Source organism: Myotis yumanensis, unplaced genomic scaffold (genome assembly GCF_028538775.1).
Source record: "Myotis yumanensis isolate MYYU_CA2020_CCGP unplaced genomic scaffold, mMyoYum1.0.hap1 SCAF_11, whole genome shotgun sequence".
NCBI lineage: Eukaryota > Metazoa > Chordata > Mammalia > Chiroptera > Vespertilionidae > Myotis > Myotis yumanensis.
Genome location: NW_027223762.1, coordinates 18,755,002 through 18,773,993, shown reverse-complemented (window position 1 = coordinate 18,773,993; position 18,992 = coordinate 18,755,002). Strand labels below are relative to the sequence as shown.

The 18,992-nt window shown below is 40.3% G+C and overlaps 1 protein-coding gene across 5 annotated transcripts in view; it reads left to right on the top strand.

Moving 5' to 3' along the window:
- Positions 1–322: 322 nt before the first annotated feature.
- Positions 323–18,992, top strand: part of ATL2 (atlastin GTPase 2) — a 49,642-nt gene continuing 30,972 nt past the window's right edge. For 4 of the 5 annotated variants that reach the window (XR_011473152.1, XM_070429036.1, XM_070429037.1 and 1 more), the window contains exon 1: positions 323–452. Coding sequence is in view for 3 of the 5 variants with exons in the window: in XM_070429036.1 (XP_070285137.1) it covers positions 335–452 (118 nt within the window). In the remaining 2 variants the exon portion in view is untranslated. The remainder of the gene's footprint in view (positions 453–18,992) is intronic. The other variant, XM_070429039.1, reaches the window with a different exon arrangement.

Genomic DNA, 18,992 nt, shown 5'->3' with positions numbered 1-18,992 from the left:
CCAAGGAGATGCCTCCTGGGTTTCTTGCAGCCCAGGGCTAACGGAGGAGGGGGGGGGACACAGATCCCCGGGCTGTGGGGGGGGTGAGACCGGGCGCTGGGGGCGCCGCCCAATTCCTCCCAGAAGGGAAAGGCCAGGCAAACCCAGCGCCCGGCCCGCGGAGCGGGGGGCGGAGCCAGGGCGCCGAGGGGCGTGGCGGGAGGGCGTGGCGAGGACCGGGAGGCGAGGCGGAGGGCGGCGCTAGGACCCGCCGGCGGCCGCCGGCTCCCGGGAGGTTGATAAAGCGGCGGCGCCGTTTGACGTCAGTGGGGAGTTAATTTTAAATCGGTACAAGATGGCGGAGGGGGACGAGGTGGCGCGGAGGCAGCAGCCGCACCTGGAGCTGCGGCGCCGGCGGCGGACCAGCGACCCCGGCACCGAGGTTAACCACGTCTCGTCCACGACCTCGCTAGGTACGGGCGGCGGGCGGAGGCCGCGGGGTCCGGCCGGGGGGCGGGCGCGGGCCGCTCGGCCGCCCGGGCTCCGGCTGCAGGCGGCGGGGTCGTGGCCGCGGCCGCTCGGCTCTCCTCCCGTCGCCGCGCCGGGCAGCCGGGCTGTCGCGCTGCCGGGCCTACCCCCGCCGCGCCCCGCGCTCCCGCCGCGCGCGGCCTGAAAGGGCGCCCGGCGGCCGCAGCTCCCGCAGCTGTCGGTGCTCGGGAGGCGCGCGTCTGCGCCCGGCCCGGCCCCCTGCCCGCCGCGTGGCTGCCGCTGCGTCCGCCCCGACCCGAGGGGGCGGCCTTGAGCCGGGGCCGAGGACCCGGGCGCGGGGCGGGCGGCGGCGGGGCTGGGTCCCGGAGAGGTCGGGGCGCGGCGGGGCGACCTGTCACCCGCGGGCGCTCGCCGCCGTGTCCCGCGTGCGGAACGGGCGGCAGGATGACCGGGGAGGGACGGGCCCCGCGGAGGAGGAGCGCGCGCGGGGAGCGGACGCTCTCCGGGCACCGGGCACCTTCCCGGAGGGAAGCGCCGCCCGCGGGCCAAGCTGCGCCCGGCGCTCGCGTGCCCGGGCCCCTCGGCCCCTGCGTCCCTTGGCGCGGCTGCGCGTGGCCAGGGTGCGAATCCAGACTTGGTTGTCAAACTGGGGCCCGCGTCAGCCGCTCAGACCCTCGGACGGACAGTGTCCGGTGCGAGGTCACCTGACCCCCTGGCTCCCGGGTTTTGCTGAATTGCGTTCCCACCGCGAGTGCGCGGAACGCCCCTGCCCCCCGAGACGCGGGGCGCTGCGCCCCTCTCACTGACAGCACCCCTCTTTTTAGGAGGTCAGCATTTGATCTTCCATCGTAGTGCGAGCTGAACACACGGAGTTCTGTCTGGGAATTTTGATGGTACTTAAAGGCTTATTTATAAATCAAAAGCTTGCAGTGAGGGCAGTCCGGCCATGGCATAAGGTTAAGAGTTTGCTAACTGCACTACATATGAACTCGCGATTTTCAGAGTTCTCTCTTCCCAGAATCTGATTTAAGATTTTTTTGTGTGTGTGTGAGATGAAATGTAAAACATCTTGATAAAATAGTAACGATGAAGGCTCACTTTAATAGAAAAGTTTCTGGGAAATACACTTCTGCATTCACGGTAGCCCTGGGACGTGTCGGAGGTGATGCCAGATGGTAGAGATTTGGTAAGGGAAAAAGAACAGGAAAGAAAGCTTATTTTAGTGTCACCTGCCAACCAAAGCACATGGCAGAACTGTTTACACAGGAAAAATAAATAAATAAAAGGAAGTTTTGTCCTAGATCTCTTCTGGTTGGAATTCTCAAGTAATTGGCTTGGGAATGCAGACGGATTGGTTAATTTAGCGCTTTTGGACCCTAAGGGAGGTGTGTTTCTGTCTGAATATCTATTTCTCTGTGTACCCGTCTAATCAGAAGCGTAAGTATTTACTCAGTTGTGGCCATGAACATCGTTCTTATGCTGTGATACACTGAGAAGAGATGGGATCCTTAAAACTGGACAAACACGGCTCACCATTTATTAAATGTGAGCAGCTCAGTCTGCTGCTCACAGATTGTCTTTTTTTTCTCTCCTCCTTTTAGAGTTAGCCTTCACTTGATAGTCATTCCTAGCAAATGTATGCCTAAAACAGTCCCTCTCCCTGCTCATTTGCTCTGAGTCACCCATTACTACATTAGAAACCAAATAACTTGTTAAGATTTGTGTTTAAAGGAAGAGCAAGCAGGCTGTGAATGAATAGGGACTCATCTATTTTTGACTGTAGAAACTCTTTGTCTCCCTCTGCTTTCTGGATGAGTAAAGTTGAAGAGCTAAGTTGGGGTGAGTCAGGTGCAACTCCAGCAGTTCAGTCTTAGGAAGGTGCTTCGTGTCTCTTTTAAGAAATGCTTACTCCTTTTTAGGAAATGTAGGATCTTTATAAAGCATTAACTCTCATATTTTAATGACTTTGTAGGCTGATGGGAACATGTAGATGTGATTAAACCTAATTAGTCAAGTTTGGAAATCCTTTGAAATTATTTTTTTTGGGGAAGGAAGAGCTGTCTTAGAGTAATTTATTATAAGGAACGAGTTTAAAATGAGATTATTCTGGCCTTAAGTAGAGTGCACCTATTTTGGAATTTCTTTTTCATTTGCTACTGTTCTATAACTTTAGGATAAAGTTTTTGAATATTTTTTTTTTTTTTTTTTTTTTTTTTTTTAAATATATTTTATTGATTTTTTACAGAGAGGAAGGGAGAGAGAGATAGAGAGTTAGAAACATCGATGAGAGAGAAACATCGACCAGCTGCCTCCTGCACATCTCCCACTGGGGATGTGCCCACAACCCAGGTACATGCCCTTGACCGGAATCGAACCTGGGACCTTTCAGTCCGCAGGCCGACGCTCTATCCACTGAGCCAAACCGGTTTCGGCAGTTTTTGAATATTTACAAGTAAAAATAATTTCTTGAAATTGTTAGAATTTTTCCAAAATTGTGATTTTTCCATCTGTCTGATAGTAAGCAGCTGCCTGGAAGATTGTCATCTAGTTTGATCCTGTAGTTCAAAGACATGGTTTTATTATTTTTATTTTTAAAAAATATATTTTTATTGATTTCAGAGAGGAAGGGAGAGAGAGATAGAAACATCAATGATGAGAGAGAATCATCGATTGGCTGCCTCCTACACGTCCCACACTGGGAATAGAGCCAGAAAACTGAGCATGTGCCCTGACCGGGAATTGAACCCTGACCTCCTGGCTCCTAGGTAGACACTCAACCACTGAGCCAGGCCTGTGGGGCAAAACATGTTTTAAAAATTGCAACACTTAGTAGCAATATACATAAAAAAAATTGTTTGTGCCCCAGTGAAGACCTGTTTGACATAAAATTGTAAGCAAAGCCATTTAGCAGGCAGGCTCTCAAATGTAAGAGCCAGAAATGTAAGGGATGGGAATAAAAGTTAAACTTTTGTAATGGTCATTTACAGCTTTACCAAAGGAGGTTTTCTCTGGGGTGGGTGCTGAGAAACAGCCTTTTTTTTTTCTTCTTTTCTTTTTAAAAGTGTAATAGTACTGTAGTTTCGGTTAACCATTTTGGAATTTCAAAGTTCAGGTGTGTTGTTTACTTTCTTGGACATTATTTAACTTAAGGAAGATAGTTGGGAATATAGAGTAATTGAACTTGATTCCCCAATTAATTCATTACTCATGTAAATTTCTTCCAATCCTTTACTCTTAGCACCCATAATACAGAAGATTGGTTGACGGCTTTCTCTGATAGCTTTAAAAATGGCTAGCAGAAAAAAAACCATCAACCTGAAAATACGATGGCAATAGGATAATACTTGTTACTTTATAAAGTACTTCAAACATCTGGCTTTGATTTTATTTTCTTTGAAAATCTTTCTGTGAGGGAATTAAGTTTCCCTATTAGAGGGAATGATTGTGACTTGTCACAGAAACTACTCAGAGGCACTCTTACTTAGAGAAAGTAGGAGGCCTTTCTTCATTGAAAATTGTCACATAATTAGAGATGACTGGGTAAAACTTTGAAGTCTGATATCATACTAATGAGAAGATAGGGTTGTTAAAAAGTAATGGGTGGCTGGGTGGCTCGGTTGGAGTGTACACCAAAAGGTGACAGATTCGATTTCCGGTCAGGGCACATCCTGGGTTGCAGGTTTGAACTGATAGATGTTTCTCATTTCTCACATCGATGTTTCTCTCGCTCTCTCTCTCAATATCAATAAAAACATATCCTTGTGTGGGGATTAGAAAAAAAAAGATGGGGCAAGTCACTAAGTGGGAAATTAAAAAAAAAATTTTTTTTTAAATCCTCATCTGAGAATATGTTTATTGACTTTAGGGAGGAAGGGAACGAGAGAGAGAAACATCAATTGGACAGTATTCACCCCAACTGGGAATCGAACCCTCAACCTATGTATGTGCCATGACTGGGAATTGAACCCAGGACCTTTCCGTTTACAGGATAATGCTCCAACCAACGGAACCACACTGGCCAGGGCAGGAGTGGGAAATGTTAAAGTAGAAAGGGTAATGGTAGATATTGTAGAAAGAAGTAGAAGTAATTAAATAGAACAATTTTGCTTGTGCACATTGAGAAGCACAAAGTCTTCATAAGTGCAGAGCCAAGATAACTACTGTATTTTAAAAATGATTTTTCTAGTTATTATTAACCACAACTCTGTGTGTTTGGGTGTACACATATTTGCTAAAATTGAGTAGAAATGTGTATATATAGGTAGCCACCCTCAATACCCACTCTGGAACAAATGGCTATAAGGTAGTTGATTTTATGGGCAGATGTCTATTTGAAACAACTGTTAAGTCATGAAAGACTAGTGTATACATCCTGTTTTTACACAAGGAGATAATTTGTACTTCTTACTGACTTTGGCTTTAGTCTTCTGCCAGTACAAGTAGAATCTAGGGGATTCCCTTGCTAACATGCCAGCTTAACAAAATTTACTTACATAATTTATATTTCTATGGTTGGCATCAAAATAACCAGTAACTATGAACTTGGTGAAGAATGCAACCGATGAAAGTTGCTTATCTAGGTCTCCCATACATTCATCTTTTTATTGCATAATACTCAGATTGTGGGGGTTATGTTTCTTTAACCATAGAGAAGAAAGATGGTGTATGGGAAAAGGAGGAGGAATCAAAACCTGAGTGACTTCACTTCAACTCTGATCCTTGAAGCCTATGACATATGGGAGTGATAATAATCCCCTAACAGGGCTGCTATGGGAGACAAATGAGATGACAGGGTACAAGTGTTTTGTAAATTGTAAAGTTGTCTGTGCTTAAGACACAGTAATAGATATGTAAGGAAATGCCAATTTGACTACTTGTGCTATTATTTATATGTGTTTATTTGCAATCAGAAAGTCTCTTGTAATTGTTTTTCTGTAATGTGGACAGAGGTTTAGTTTGGACAAGGGAGGTAGGTAAATTTTTAACTTTATGTGTAAAATGGTGATAATGTGTTCATGATTAGGGTATTGTGGGTGTTAAATGTGATAAAAGTGCTTAACCCAATGGAAACATTCTATTGATGGTAGTTACTATAATTTGTGGTTATCTAAGAGGAGACTTTGAATGAAAAATTAATTTGTAAAATAGGTGACTTGAAAGGCCTTTGTTTCGTTTTTTATAAGATAAAAATAAACATCCATACTTGTGTCATTTTAATAAACTTGCACTTTAGAGGATCACTTCATGTGGCAAAATAGTCTTCTGAAATTGCTTATTTCAATTACAAGATTCAATATGAATTCATTTTTTAGTTAAGGTCATGACAGTTTCCAAGTGCTTTTTTAACAGTAAACATGCAAAATCTAACTATGGTCTGTTATGCACAAGAATTACTAAAAAATGATTGACTTAATACCCCACTAATTATTATCATATATAAGAAATAGCCGATGAATGCATCAATAAGTGGAATCGACAAATGGATGATTTTCCCTCCCTTCCTCCCTCCCTCCCTCCCACCCTCCCTCCCTCCCTCTCTCTCTCTCTCAAATCAATAAAAAAAATTTTCCCCTTTATATAATAATTTATAGTAGAGTCACAAGTAGTGATTAGAACATAGTTATTTTAGCCAATGACTTACTTTTGAGTTCTATAAACTTCCTATGACCTTCAGAATGGATTCAGAATGGAGGCTTGGATTACTCAATGATAACATTTCCCCCTCCTAGAAGGTTAATAATAACCTTATTGGTCTTTAAACATTTTTTGATTATTAAATAGATAATTTATGAAAGACACTTTGAAGCTTTAAAGCCTTCCTTAAATTCTTTAAAGGGGGTGAAATTCGCACACTAAACAAGCTGTTTTTTCTGTATTTGAATGAGTGTATTTATGAGATATTAAAAGTTGGATTAAGTTCACTTGTATTAGAATGGAGGGTGATTTTTTGAATAGGAGAGAAATTTTGGCTGGGAAATGAACCTTGTTCTTAGATTTTTAAAAAAGACAGTTAATCAGATCATCAGTAATTGCTGTTTTCTTTTCATCAGCAATTTAATTTTAAAATAAGTATGTTAATATGGACTGGCTACGTGGAGTTTTTGTTTAGAATTGAGAGGCTTTTTACGTATTGCAAGAAAATGACAGTGTACTTGGATATTGTTTTCAAAAAATTCTAAATTTAGGCTGGAAGGTCAAGGGAAGGTCAACAATTGTAGCTGATGCCAAATGTCTTACAACTGGATGTTAAGATGGAAATTTTTAAAAATATTTTATTTTTATTGTTGACATTATTACAGATGTCCCTCCCCCCCCTCCTTTGCCCACCTCTATCCAGACCTTCCTCTCCCTCTAGCTTAAGATAGAAATTTATTGCCTTTAAGTTACAGCTAAACTTGTGATTGATGGAACAGGGTTTGTGAGCACAGCTCTTTACCTAAAGGGGTGATATGATAATTCACACCTTGTTGTAAAAGTTTAATTTTTTTAAAATTTAAAAAGTAATAATCTTTGTAGACACTTGGAAAACAAAATAAAAAGGAAGAAGGTAAAAATCATATCAATTAGTGGTAACCACTGGTGACATTTTAGTATACATCTTTTAGTTTATATCCTTTTGTAATTTTTCCTAAATTGAGATCTTATTGTAATTTACTTTTTCATTTCATATTATATTTCCCTATGTGATTAAAAAAATCTCTACAACATGATTTCTTAAGTGGCATTGTAGTACTACTTAACTAATCCTCTTTTTGGATGTGGGGTTATTTCTTGTAAATAATGCTGGCTAAACATCTGTGTAGATAAGTCTTGACATTTAGGATAGGTTATAAAAGTAGATTTGTGAGTCAAATGGCATGTATATTTTCAAGATTGAAGAGACACATCAGTAAATCCATTCAGAAAGGTGTATCCATTCTGTCTCCCATTAGAGTTAGGTTTGTGCTTATTTACAGATACTTTTGTTTACAAGTGGGCGTTATTTAAAAATGCAGCACAGGTAAAAATGGAGATCTTACTGCTTTATTTACATATCTTTGGTTACAGTTGATGTTGAAAATTTAATAGGGTAACTGAATACAAATTATTAATTGTATGTTTGTATTCTTTGATCATCTCTCAGTGTTTCACTTATTCTTTCATAGATGTCCCTTTGCATACAATAAATTTCTTTTCATATTTGCTTTTTAATTAAAAATTTTTATTTATAATTTACAGTATTACATATGTGCCCCACACTGTCTATATCAGTTGACCATATTGGCGTGGGTCAATTTCTAAGGTCTCTGTTTTGTTCCATTGGTCTATATACCTGTTCTGCCAACACCAGGCTGTTTTGATTACAGTGGGTTTGTAGTATAGTTTGATATCAGATATTGTGATCCCTCCAACTTTGTTGTTCTTTCTCATGTTGCTCAGGCTTTTCAGGGCCTCTTTTGGTTCCATATAAATTTTGGGGATATTTGTTCCAGAACTATGAAATATGCTGTTGGTATTTTAATAGGGATTGAGTTGAATCTGTGGGCATCTGCTTCAGTGTCCAGTAGTGTGGTAGACTCCAAAGTTTAGGAGCTGGGTTCAAGTCACCACCACAACCAAGCTTCAGCTTCCTTAACTAAACACACACACACACACACACACACACACAACACCCCCACTTTAAAAGTTTAATATGAAAAGATAATGTCTTAAAAGCACTTGGCATGTATTGAGTGTACAAAGAAACTTACCCCTTTTTAGGGTAAAGGAGAACCTTATGGGACGGATTAGTTCTCTTTTGGGAGTAAAGAGGTGGAGAAGGACAGGCCGATAGAGGACCATATTTAGACAAAGGCCTAGCTTTTTTTTCCATTGATGTTATAAGTTGACACCTACCTTAGAACAGCCTCCTGTTCTAAGCTTTCATGTAGATGGGAGATCAAATAGAACTTATGCATATTTGTGATTACAGTTTATCATTAAGTTTATAATTTCAGAAGTAGAAATTACTGTGTGCCAGTGTTGTTGAGGAAGACTTCATGGAGATGGGTGGACTTTGTCAGGCCTTGAAAAATGGGTTGGTCTTAAGAGAGCAGAGTGTAGGATGTACTAGTTTGAAAGATAATAAAGATAGTAAGTAAGGAAGCTTTTTGCAAAATAGTTTAAGCACTTGTCTCTCCTTTCTAATAATTTTTCTAAAAATTATTAGAAAAATTATTGCTTAAAAAAGTATTTAAAAACAATTAGGGAAAGGCAGTTGAAAGAATAAATGGTGTTAGAGCAACCTTCCTATATAATAAAAGGTTAATATGCAAATCGATTAAATGGCTGAAGGACCGTTCGCCATGATGAGCACTGACCACCAGGGGTAGACATCTCAACAGGAACTGCCCCCTGGTGGGAGCGCTGCTCAGCTGGAAGCTGGGCTCACAGCTGGCGAGCGCAGCGGTGGGAGCCTCTCTGGCCTCTGCGGCAGCACTAAGGATGTCCGACTGAGGGCTCCCACACTGCGAGAGGGCGCAGGCAGGGCGGAAGGACCCCCCCTTCTCCTGAGTGCACAAATTTCGTGCACCGGGCCTCTAGTGTTTAATAAAAGAAGTATGGGCTGTTCTTTTTTAAAAAATATATTTTATTGATTTTTCACAGAGAGGAAGGGAGAGAGATAGAGAGCCAGAAACATCGATGAGAGAGAAACATTGATCAGCTGCCCCCTGCACATCCCCCACTGGGGATGTGCCCACAACCCAGGTACATGCCCTTGACCGGAATCGAACCTGGGACCCTTCAGTCCGCAGGCCGACGCTCTATCCACTGAGCCAAACCGGTCAGGGCAGCATGGGCTGTTTTTCTGTACCCTGGTACAGCAAAGAATTGATTTAAATAACTGGATAATTCTTAGGAAAACTGCCTGAGCAGTCCCAAATGTGACTTCTTAAAAACTATGGAGATATGTTCCTCCTTCCTGTTTTTGAGCATGTGTATTTTAGGTATGTCTAGTTTAAAGGAATCCTGACATGTACTTTAAAATTTCCATACTAGAGAAACAATGAAAGGAGAATGCTGAGAATTTCTGACTTCCTTACCCTTTTGTTTTTTCAAGTTAGTTACATTTTATCCAGCTGGATGGACGTTTGTTTTTGGTACTTTTCCCTTCTTTTTACTCCTTACAAATTTTGCCTTTATTGAGCCAAGTTTGGGATTTGAGTGTATACTCCCCCTCCCCCCCCTTTTTTAAAGTGCTGCTTTAACAAGTCATCTGAGGTAGAGTGTTGTGGCAAAATGGAACTTAAGCTTCTTATTTCCAGAGTCTTGGCAGATAGATACCAATTTGAGATTTGTCATGAAAACCCTATTCTAAATTTAAGCTTGGGTCCTGTGTGCATTGTTATTATTAATTTTAGTGACTCCTTTCCTAACTGGTTATCCCAAATTTCAATAGCTCTTTTGTAGGTTTAATGTCTTTTGACTTACTATGGAGTTAATTTTGGGGGGCCAAAAAGGGAATGTTTAAACTATTTGCCTGAGTCAAGGAAACCTACTCTGACTTTGGATTCCTGTTCCCTGTGTTACAAAACTTTGTAGCCACTGTATCAAAAATATTTTTGAAAATAGAAATTTAATGCATTGTTGCTTTATAAAGGCTTATAAGAAAGAGAATGTCTCATAAAAAATATGGAGTAATTTAGTATTATTTGTTGCCTAGTCCTAAGAAGTATGTTGAACTAGCTAGCTCTTACATGCATCACTTTCTCTATTTACTGTCACCTCCTCACTTTGTGCTTCTCACCTTATACTCAGTCTCTTCCAGTTGCCTTATATCTGATTTCTCTGTTTTTAGACTCTCATTACACTTCTTACTCACTCATCACTTTCACCTTATCTTTCTAACACAGCTTTGATCTTATCACTCCTCTGCTTCAAAATTTTCCTTTGCTCTCTTCAGGATAATGCCAGTACTCGTAGCCTAAACTTTTAAGTTTAGCCTTAATCTGATTTTCAGGACTCAGAGGGCTGCAGCCTTCTCCAAGATGTCTTCATTGATAACCCTAATTTAAATAGTCAATATAGCATTTTTTTTATGCTGTTCTTTTATGCTTGTTTGTGTTCAAACCTTGGGAGTTAGGATTATTATTGGCAAATTGTACATCGATAGTATCTAGCATAGTGCCCTGCTCTCTAATTACTGGCTTGAGGTACGTGGGGTGGGGACCTTCCTCACTTATTCAGGACACATCGTATAAGTCATTGTGTCAGTGAATATGAACTAGTGAGTTACACATTTATTTATCTTACATATAAATATATGTATGCATATCTTACCAAAGATGGGCAAATAAAATTTTATTTCATTATTTATTTATTTAGAGTTTATTTGAGCCAAAATTGATGACATATGCTAGAGAGCAAGATCCCAAATGCTTCTGCATCTTATATTTTAAAAATCTACAACTTAAAACTTGCCCTTCAATGAAGCTTATGAATGAAAAAGAATTGTTTCCCAAATGGGTGACTGTATAAATGTTGTGCTGACTGTATAAATGTTTTGACAAGGAAATTTTGGAGAAAGTAATGGGAAAAATAGCTGTATGCCAAAATTTGTTATAAAGATGAGAGATATACCCTTCTCCTTTTTGTTAAAAAGTTGTAGTTTTTAAAAATTTGTTTTAATGATTTGAGAGAAACATTGTTTGTTGGTTCACTTATTTATGCATTTATTGGTTGATTCTTTTTTTTTAAAAATATTTTATTGATTTTTTACAGAGAGGAAGGGAGAGGGATAGAGAGTTAGAAACATCGATGAGAGAGAAACATCGATCAGCTGCCCCCTGCACATCTCCCACTGGGGATGTGCCCGCAACCCAGGTACATGCCCTTGACCGGAATCGAACCTGGGACCCTTCAGTCCGCAAGCCGACGCTCTATCCACTGAGCCAAACCGGTCTCGGCAGGTTGATTCTTTTTAAAAAATATATTTTTATTGATTTTAGAGAGAGGCAGGGAGAGGGATAGAGAGATAGAAATATGGATGAGAAAGAAACATCGATTGGCTGCCTCCTGCATGCCCCTTACTGGGGATCAAGCTGGCAACTCGGGCATGTGCCCTGACAGGGAATTGAACTGTGACCTCCAGGTTCATGGGCCTGGGCGACAAATTATATTTTTGGTAACTTTTTTCAATTTTCTGGAAATCTTGAGCACGTAAGAATTCTGCTTTGAGTTTATTCAACAAACTTGCTTGGTTGGCACAGTTGGAAGATGATTGATTTGACTATTCTAAAGACCTGGGTGTGTATCCCTATTTGATTACTTTAAAACAGCGGTTCTCAACCTGTGGGTCACGACCCCTTTGGGGGTCGAACGATCCTTTCACAGGGGTCGCCTAAGACCATTGGAAAACATATATAATTACATGCTGTTTTTGTGATTAGTCACTATGCTTTAATTATGTTCAAATTGTAACAATGAAATTGGGGGTCACCACAACATGAGGAACTGTATTAAGGGTCGCGGCATTAGGAAGGTTGAGAACCACTGCTTTAAAATGTTATTTTCTTGTAAATTGCTTAATCTGAGACTCAGTATCCTTTATACAAACAAGGAAACTCATTGCTACCCCACAAAGTGATTTTAAAGATTATATATAGAGATATTATGTAGAGATATTATGCTATTATTAGAGGCCCAGTGCACGAAAGAAATTCATGCACTCGGGGTGGGGGGGGGGGGGGGTGGCGTCCCTCAGCCCGGACTGTGCCCTCTTGCAGTCCAGGATCCCACAGGGGATGTCCAATTGCGGTGGGGAGGGGGCCTAAGCCGGCAGTTCGACATCCTTAGTGCTCCCGCCACCACCACCATGGTCGCCAGCCATCAGCTGGGCTTCTGGCTGAGCGGCACTCCAGCTCCTGTGTTGAGTGTCTGCCCCCTGGTAGTCAGTGTGTGTCATAGCTACCAGACGTTCCACCATTTGGTCGATTTGCATATTAGCAGGTGTTCAGTGAATATTTATTGAGAGAATCAAGACTTATATACGCCCCCCCCCCTCCCCCCACACACACACTTGTATTCTTTTTGTCCCCTGAATCAAAATTACCTTGGTGGTTTTCAGTGCGGTGTTTGTTATAAACGTAGATTACTGGACCCCATATCTAATCAGCTGTCTCAACACTGGACGAGAAGTCCAAGAATCTGTATTCTAAATAAGCCACGCTGGTGGTTCTTAAGCTTTAGTGTGCATAGGACTCACAGTTTTATTGTGTGGCTGTACCTAATTAAATACTGACAGTGTAACTCAGTTGTAGTCCCATGTATAATTAAATTACAGATGAATTGACCATTTGCCGGGAGCCAGTCCATTCTTGCTGCTTGACACAGTCGCTGCAGAGAAGAAACATCTGCACAGCATATGTTTCAAGGGACCTGGCGTATATGGCATACTGTTCTTATGTTTGCTCTCCTTCTTGGCGCTATGTGTTTTAACCAAGATCACCTCTCTGAGAAAGGTTGTTTCTCCAAGTAGGAATTTTTCCCTGAAGTTAGGGAGGGAATAAAACCCCTTAACTAAGTGCCAGGCGGGTAGTTAATCACTTTAACTACGAACAATCACTCTTAAGCTGCATAATCTTTACTCCCTGGAATGGAGATAAGAAACGCCCTAACCTTTGGAATAGAGATTGATAGGATTGGAATCAACTGGTATAAATACAGATGTAACAAGACAAGAGGACCCAGAACCTAGAGACAGAAACTAGAGACAGAACCTAGAGACAGGACTTGGCTGGAGATCCTACAGAGAACCTAGACACAGAACCTAGGGACAGAACCTAGAGACAAAACCTAGACACGGAACCTAAAGACAGAACCCTAGCGACAGAACCTGGCAACAGAACTTGGCTGGAGAACCTATACAGAACATGGCAGGAGAACCTGGATAGAACCTGGCCGGAGAACCTTGCTACAGAACCTGGCGACTGAACCTGGCTGGAGAACCTGGAGAACCTGGCTGGAGAACCTGAACAGAACTTGGCTGGAGGTCCTAGCTAGAGATCTTGGCTAGGCTGCTGGCGGGAGAACCTTGCTATGCTGATCAACTGAACGCTGTCTCCGTGTCATTCCTTCATCGCCTACTCCGTCCACACCTTGGGGAACCCTTGGACCTGCTGGGCTGGACCCCAGCAACCATTCTGTAGCAAAATATTTCCCTGTTGATCTGTAGGGAAGAGTTATGTGTATCTGTAGTTTTGATTATTTTAGTTATTCTAGTTTTTGTCCCAAAATCCAGTATGACTCAGAACTTTAAGGATCTAGAAATCTAGAATACTAGATGTTTACCAATGCACTTTGCCCAAACAAAATAAAACCCTTTAAACCACAAATAATCTGTACTTGTTATTTTTTTTACTGACAACAAGAATGGATGATGCCCTGGCTGGCTTGTCTCAGTGGTTAGAGCAGGGGTGGGCAAACTTTTTGACTCGAGGGCCACAATGGGTTCTTAAACTGGACCAGAGGGCCGGAACAAAAGCATGGATGGAGTGTTTGTGTGAACTAACATAAATTCAAAGTAAACATCATTACATAAAAGGGTACAGTCTTTTTTTTTTTTTTTTTTAGTTTTATTCATTTCAAACGGGCTGGATCCGGCCCGAGGGCCATAGTTTGCCCACGGCTGGGTTAGAGTGTTGGCCTGTGGATTGAAGGGTCTCGTGTTTGATTCCCAAACAAGGGCATGTAACTGGGTTCTTCCCCCCTCTGGGTCAGGGTGTGTTTGTTAGGCAACCAATCAATTGATGTGTCTCAGATCTATGTTTTTCTTCTCTCTTCCTCTCCCTCCCTTCCACTCTCTAAAAAATCAATAGAAAAAAAAAAATTCTGGTGAGGGTTAACCAAAAAAAAAAAAAAAAATAATAATAATAAAATGGATGAGCTGATATCAGGGATTTAAGTGAAAAGCATAATTCAAAAGTAGGACTGATTTAGTCTCCTTTCTATGACTATACCACCTGAGTGAGAACAGTGGTTGGTCTTGTAACGTTTAAAGACAGTTTAGTATATAAAAACCTAGGTAGGAATCTTGATGCATATACTTCTTTCAGCTGTAGAATCTTCAAGAAAAAGAAATTTTAAACTTGTTTGAATATCTGCATTTCCTTTTCTCTGAAAAGGGAATAATTGTTAAAACACAGGGTTGTTGAGAGGATTCCTGTCACAGTGCCTGGCATAAGTCAGAGTCATAAGAGTCTCAGTGAAAGTAAATTCTGAAGCAGTTTAAAATACTTCATTAAAAACAATTGTAACATATTTCAAACTTACTAAAATGACAGGAAACTGTAATAGATGCCCAAATGTCCATTGCATAGATCTGTTAATATTTGCCATGTTTAGAATCCTTTTTTTTTTTTAAGAGAAATAAAGTGTTCTGTGTAGTTGAAGTGTTCTCCCAACATCTCTCTCCTTCCTTTCCCCACAGATACATGCCTCTCTTGAAGTGATATATATGTTTCCTGGTTTTTAAATAGTTCCGTAAAATGTCTATATATTTTCCCTAAATAATACATAGTATTGTGGCATATTAAAAAAATTTTTTTAGTAAGTGGTTTAACCTTTGTACTTGTGGCTTGACTTTTTATTCATTTTACATTGGTTTTGAGGTTTATCCATGTGTGCACATTTAGATTTTATTCATAATTTCAATTCTCTATTTCATGGTTTATTTATTCATGGATATTTAGGTTCCAATTTTTATTTTTACGATTACAAACAATGCTTCAGGAAACAAGAGACCTTGTCTCTTTCTTCATGTGCATATATGTAAGAATTCTTCTAGCATATGAACAAAGTTACCTAAAAATTAAATTGAAAAAGTTTCACTACTGTGTACTCTAATTGTTTAAAAATTTGGACCAGGGAACAGTATACCCCCACTCCCCAAACAAAGAGCAGATGCAAGAGTCTTGGGGTGACTTGGGTGAGATTTTCTGCAAGACTTTCCTTTAGAAGAAAATAGAGAAGAACCTAAATGAGGACTCTTAAGTTGCAGAGCCTAAATAGAATTTTTTTGAATTTGTTGTTGCTCAGAGTTCCATGAGCCATTACTCATTTTAGCATCTCTTAACTAGCCAACAAAATTGCTTTATAAACTCCAGCCTCATTTAAAATATCTAATTTAAAATTAATTTAAGTTGAAAAATATTTTTTATCTCAAAGTACACTGATATCCTAATGTATTCTTTAAGAACTACTTAATATTTGATGATAAGCTTTGGGAAAATACTTTTACCTGATATATTTGTAATCTATTTTACATTTGTCTTCATCTATTTAGATAAATGCATGAAGGAATTTTTATGATTCAGTGTTCTTAAAATGGGAACAGCAGAAATTCTGTTGCATCAGTGCTGGTTACTATGGAAACAGATTTCAAGTGCAAAATAATATGTAAATCTTATAGGAAAACAACTTTTTGTTTATCTCTTGACTTGATAGTAATGAAAGAAGGGGATGAACTACATTATATACTCTTTAAAAGCATTTTTAAAACTTGGTGATTTAGGATGGTCTTGATGGTCAAAGGGGTAAAGCTAGTGGGGGACGTTATCTGAAGGGGCCCAGAATAGGCCTCCCCACATGTGCCAGTTTGGCCAATGAATTATTTTGTGCTGAAGGCAGTTGAGACGCTACCCCTCCTTAATTACCTAGAAAAATCTGAATTGGGGGCCTTGCCTACAATAAGAGTTATTACCAGAGATAACCTTTTATGGCTTATCTATAGGGCAGGGCAAACTTCTACTTACTGAACTTCTGTTTTTACCATCCTGCCAATGACCTTTCTCCCCTCTGAAGCCTCAAGGCATCTTACCTCATTTCTTGGCTCAGGCTGCCATATACACTTATTTTACTTTCTGTCTCTGAACCTGTCATGTTTGTGCGGGTTCCCATATCAATATATAATTAAATTTTTTTTTGGTCTCAAATTAATTTAAATAGACCAGCTGTAAGACTCTAGTAGAAAGAGGGTAGTGTAAAACTTCTTTCTCCCCCACATATCTGATATCTGACATTGTTAATAGTTCCTCTGCAGGAGTCTATAAAGTTTTTATTTTGGCAATTTGCATTGTAGTTCCAGTTTCATATGAGAGAAGTTTAACTTTATGAGTTCTTTAATAATATTATTTTATAGGAGCAAATAGTTCAAACCTTTTCTTTTTTTTTTTTTTTTTTTTTTTTAGTAACTGATTGGCTAATGGCTTCTTCTCTCTTTTAAAAACATAGTTTATTGAAGTCCAAGTTTGTGTCTTTGTCATTCTTACTCCAGGCAGTACCTATTTGGGGCCCGGGCGGGGAAGTTGAGCACTACTATAAAAGCTTACCCAGGTGACTGATGATGATTCCTTACCAGTAGTTTTCAACTCTAGCTATATATCATGTCAATATATTAAAATATTTCTTATGTTTACATTTTTAAAGTAGGTAGCCAGGATGGAGTGGTTAGTTGTATCATAGTATTAGTGGTCTCCCAGAAAGAATGAATGATTATAGTTGAGCTTAAACTTTTTCTTCTGTGGGAACTTTAACATCAGTTGAAACTACATGAAATGAAATAAAATGATATTTACATACTAAACACCTGTAAATATTGTGATCCTGGGTACTCTGTTATTTCCTGAGGACCAGCAGTGTTGGTATCATGTTGGAGTTAGAAGTTTGCAGTTTCAGGCTTTACCCTGGATTTACTGAATCAGAACATGGATCCTCAGGTCATTCATGTGCATGTTAAAAGTTTGCAAAGCACTGCTATAGAGGAAATAATACTAAATTAATAAGACCTGACCCTTTAGTGGTCTAGGCATGTGTTTTCCTTATCTTTAAAATGGGTGAGTTTGGCTGCATAATGTCCAAAACCCCTGTGAGTGATATGTTAGATTTAATTTTAAGTACAGCAAGTTCTTAATTTTGATGGGTTCTTAAAACTGCAGTGAAATTATGCTGGGGTCCAATCCCAGCAGGTCCAGGGGTCCCCAAAGGTGTGGACGAAGTCGGCGAAGAAGGAATGACACGAAGACAGCCTTCAGTTGGTCAGCAGCCTAGTCAGGACCTATAGCCAGGATCTCCAGCCAAAGTTCTGGTCGGAGTTCTGGTTAGGAACTGATGAGGATCTGACGTTTGTCTTATTACATCCGTATTTATACCAGCCGATTTTAATCCTGTCAATTTCTATTACAAGGGTTAAAGTGTTTCTCATCTCCATTCCAGGGAGTAAAGATTATGTAGCTTAACTACCCGCCTGGCACTTAATTAAGGGGTTGTATCCCCTCCCTAACCTCAGGGAAAGATCCCCACCTGGGGAAACAACCTTTCTCGGAGAGGTGACCTTGGTTAAAACACATGGCGCTAAAGGGAGCAAACATATCAAAAACAGTATGCTATATATGCCAGGTCCATTGAAACATATGCTGTGTAGATGTTTCTTTCCTGCAGCGACTGTGTCAAGCAGCAAGGATGGACCGGCTTCCGGCAAAATTACATATAGCATAACTAAGTTTACCATAAGCTAAGTGATAAAAAAACAAGAGTTAAATTCCCATAGCACATTTCTGGTCATAAAATATCACCAAGCACATTTCTGGTCATAAAACATCACTAAACTTACAAAGAAAGACCCCAAACACTCCTAATATTATACATTGAAATAAATATGAGCTATATATACATTCAAAAAGAATAGAAACAAGATTATTATTTTCCAACGCACTTATTCCAGTTCAGGGTAGCAGGTACCTGAACCCATCCCTATAGCTCAGGGCATAAGGTGTGAACCACCACCATCACACTCATGATGTAGAACGTTTCCATCTCAAAAAGTTTCCTTGTATTCCGTTTTAGTTGGCTTAGCTTGGACTGCTATAACAAATTACCATAGACTGGGTGATTTAAGCAACATTTACTGCTCAATTATGGAGTCTGGGAAGTTCAGAATCAAAGTGCCAGCAGATTCTGGTGAGAGCCCTCTTTCTGGTTTTGGAAATGGCTGTCTTCTTACTGTATCCTCATATGGTGGAGAGAGATCATGTCTCCCAAGTCTCTTATTAATCTCATACATTAGGGTTTCACCCTCATGAACTAATTATCCCCCAAAGGTACTACTTCCAAGTACCATCACATTGAAGATGAGGGCTTCAACATACGAATTTGGGGAGGTGGTGGTACACAAACGTTCAGTCCGCAGTAGTCAATTCTCTTTCTTTACCTTCTTTCCTGGCAATCACTAATCTGCTTTGTTACTTGTAGATTTGCTGTTTCTAAATTGAATCAGACACTACAATGTTTTGCATGTGACTTCTTTCACATAGTATAATGCTTTTTAGATTTATTTGTGTCATTGTGTATTTCAGTAATTCATTTCATTGCCAAGTAGTAATCCATTGTATGGATTTAACACACAATTAATTCATTTTCCAGTAAATGAACATTTGAGTTGTTTCCAGTTTTATGGACGTTATGAATAAAGCTGCTATGAACATTTATGTTCAAGCCTTTTGTTGTCATAT